The sequence below is a fragment of the Hylobates moloch genome, unplaced genomic scaffold (assembly GCF_009828535.3).
Source record: "Hylobates moloch isolate HMO894 unplaced genomic scaffold, HMol_V3 SCAFFOLD_8067, whole genome shotgun sequence".
In the NCBI taxonomy this organism is placed as follows: domain Eukaryota; kingdom Metazoa; phylum Chordata; class Mammalia; order Primates; family Hylobatidae; genus Hylobates; species Hylobates moloch.
In genome coordinates, this window is record NW_026660342.1 from 1 (window position 1) to 3,156 (window position 3,156).

General features: G+C 35.0%; 1 protein-coding gene across 3 annotated transcripts; it reads left to right on the forward strand.

Annotated features, from left to right (window-relative positions):
- The first annotated feature begins 15 nt into the window (after positions 1-15).
- LOC116465678 (probable cation-transporting ATPase 13A4) lies at positions 16-3,146 on the forward strand. 3 transcript variants are annotated; one of them, XR_004247247.2, is made up of 4 exons: positions 16-763; positions 856-936; positions 1,749-1,968; positions 2,581-3,146. XR_004247247.2 is itself a non-coding variant. In XM_032148662.2 (3 exons), the coding sequence occupies exons 1-3, from the start codon at positions 699-701 to the stop codon at positions 2,735-2,737; spliced, it is 303 nt and encodes a 100-aa protein (XP_032004553.1). In that variant the 5' UTR covers positions 16-698; the 3' UTR covers positions 2,738-3,146. The 3 variants fall into 3 exon arrangements, 1 of the variants encoding a protein (XP_032004553.1); XR_009212389.1 differs by having other exon boundaries at positions 1,749-3,146; XM_032148662.2 differs by lacking the exon at positions 1,749-1,968.
- Positions 3,147-3,156: the final 10 nt, after the last annotated feature.

Here is a 3,156-nt window from a genome sequence, read left to right on the forward strand (position 1 = left end):
AAGGAAAATGATTGGGCACTGCTTTTCATTAAAAAGAAAACCTTACCGAGGACTTCTGTAGCCTCATTATCTGCCTAAGTAATTTCTTGTTAACTCCTGTATCAATACTTTGGTTTCAGTTTATCTTTCTAGCTTCATTCTTCATTCTGCAAACAGGCATGCTCACTTGCCTTCTTCCCCCAAACTAACTTGTGAACAATCTCTTTAAAATACTTTCTATTTTCTCATCTGAGTATAAGTCTTCCAGTCCTTCAACACTGTAACTCATACATCATCTCCATCATGATGCCTTCCATCATCTTCTCTCTCTTTATGTCTATAGCATTTCAAGACCGTATTTTTTATGTTATTATGTTTTTATTTTTTTTGACATGTACATATTGGACTGTATGCCTTTTTTGGAATTTTTTCCTTCTTAGTTTATAAAGTAGTAGAATGCAGAGACTAAGTTTTATTCATATATATTTTTCTATATAGTAGGTCCATGATACATGTTGATTGAATGATGACTTCTAATAAAGAATACCATTTGTATGGTAGAAAAGCAAAGGGTAAGTTAGAAAAGGATAAAATCTTAAATAATTATGTTAGAGTTTATCTTTGCTTTTCAAACAAATGCTTCTTTAGCCATTGGGTTGGTGTTTATTCTCTGATCCTCAAACTAGAAGTTTTCTTAGTACTTTTCTTTTGCAGGCGAGATGCATAGAAGTGCAGAAAATAAGAATGTTTGGAACTACTTAGAAGGACAGTTCCAGAAAATTGGGTAAGTTGTTTTAGTGAGTACAGCCAAAGAAGAAAAATGTTATCTCAAAAATATTATTGCTAAATATGTTCTTTTCGTTATTATTATTTTAGCTCTTTGGAAGACTGGCTCAGTTCTGCCAAGATACATCAAAAATTTGTATCAGGCTTGACAAGAGAAGAACAGGAGATTAGGTACCATGCATATTATTGCCTATACTAGCTCAAAAGCATTATTATCAATTAGCCAAATAGATCAGCTTGTTAGCTAATAAGCTATATATAGCTTTATTTATTATTGCCTATACTAGCTCAAAAGCATTATTATCAGTTAGCCAAATAGATTAGCTTGTTAGCTAATAAGCTATAATAGCCAGTTAGCTAATAAATAGTTATCTTAATGGATTCATATCAGAAAATATTGTAATGCTCTATTTAGTATTATTAAATTAAATCACATACATTATATTACATCATCTTCAGAGCAACCTTATGGGGCAGGTAGAACAGACATTATCACCATTTGCATACAACCAATGAGAAATCTGAGGCTCAGAGGGGTTTCATGGCCGGAACGAGGTCACACAGATGGGAATTAGTAGCGGAAGAACTGAGTCCCACACTCCTGACTGCAGATGTAATGCTCTTTCTACTCCATACAATGTTTCTCAAGGTTATTATAATATAAAGTTGAGCCAGTTTAGGTTATAATCAAGAAATACATACTAGACCATGATAACGCAGTTAAATAAGAACCACGGAGCAGCAGCAGAACAGCATGCAAGATGTGTAGCTCCACATTTCCAGATCAGTTATTAGGCAGAGGAGAGAGGTTTAGGGGAGGGCACTGGTATGTCAAGAGTCTGTGGGCTTTGAACAAATATCTTTTCTTCTCTGGGCCTTTGTTTCCCAATCATAGACAGGCGGACAGGGGGAGAAGGACTCTTTAAAGGCCTTGCTGTTCTAAGTTTCCATGACTCACATGCTTCCCCCTTCCCCATTTCTAGTACTTTGAAGAGATATAGAGCCTATTAGAATCTGCGTCACCTGGGAGCTTGTTAGAACTGCAGGATCTCAGACCACTTTGCATCCCATTGAATCAGAATCTTCATTTTAGCAATATCACCAAGTGATCTATGTAAACATTAAAGTCTGAGAAGCCCTGCTCTCATACATTTCACCAAGCTATTTAATCTGAGCATCGAGGTGGAAGACACAGAGAAAGCGGTTAGTGTTTTCAACAGTAACATAACTCATAAAATGTCTTTCCTGTGCATCATCAAAGAAACACATCTCTGGGTTTTAGAGACACTGAATCAAAAAGCGGAACAATTCTGTGTGTAGAGCTATTTTTTAGATCACAGAACCTTTCCACTCACATTTAAATACATTCTGAAGTTTTCCAGAACTTCTAAATAGGAGTAGGAAAGTAGAAACAGCATTTCCTTATCAATAAAAGTGATTTCTCTTAACTACCTCACTGTCTTACAGTAATAAAACCGGAATTGAGGAGAGACAGAGTTGGGAACATGCCAATCCTGAAAGGACTTAGTGAGACTATATTTAATATTAAACACCCAATATACTATTTAGAGAAATATTTAGACCTTGGGAAGAGTATCGTTCTAGAAGCAATATAGTCATATTTATCGTTTTTGCAATTGGGAACCCTCACCTCCCATTATTTTGAGAAGGATCAGAATGGTATATAACAAGGGAGACTTATGTTGGTCTCACAAGTGAGAAAATGAACATGGAGTAGACCTTTTTCTGAATAGGTGAGGAGTCAGTTTTAATTTTATTATTTGTGACAGAGTGATCTGTGATTTCTTTCTATAGGAGGTTAATATGTGGGCCTAATACTATTGATGTTGAAGTTACACCAGTTTGGAAACTGCTCATCAAGGATGTAATTACTCCAGCATTTTCTCTTGGTGTTGGACAGAAAATAAAGAAGTTTGGCTCTAGTGAAATAATCAGGAGTGCTACTTGTTAATAAGTAACTATATTATAGAATATATTTTGAAAGTATGCCAAGCATATTATCCTCATATCTCTTGCTTACTCTTTTTCTTCAAGTGGTTCTTTTGCACATTGCCTTATGCAATATAGGGTGTGAAACTCGTTGTACTTATTTCCCATTTAATGGCTGGATGAATGTAATGTTTCTTTTCTTTTTTAATACTATGCTGCTTAACTTGTTTTAACTTTGTGAAACTCAATTTTTTAAAGCTAATCCTTTTGTTAGGTAACAGATACAATTTCCTTGGTGCCTAAAATTGTAGGAAGAAAAAAACGCATTTATTCAGCCTTCTTAGTACTGCTGATCTCAAGGTATAAGATGAAAGTTTCCTTTTGGACCCTATCACTGAGCTCATCATTTTTTCACTTTACAGCGATGATTATCAAACCATA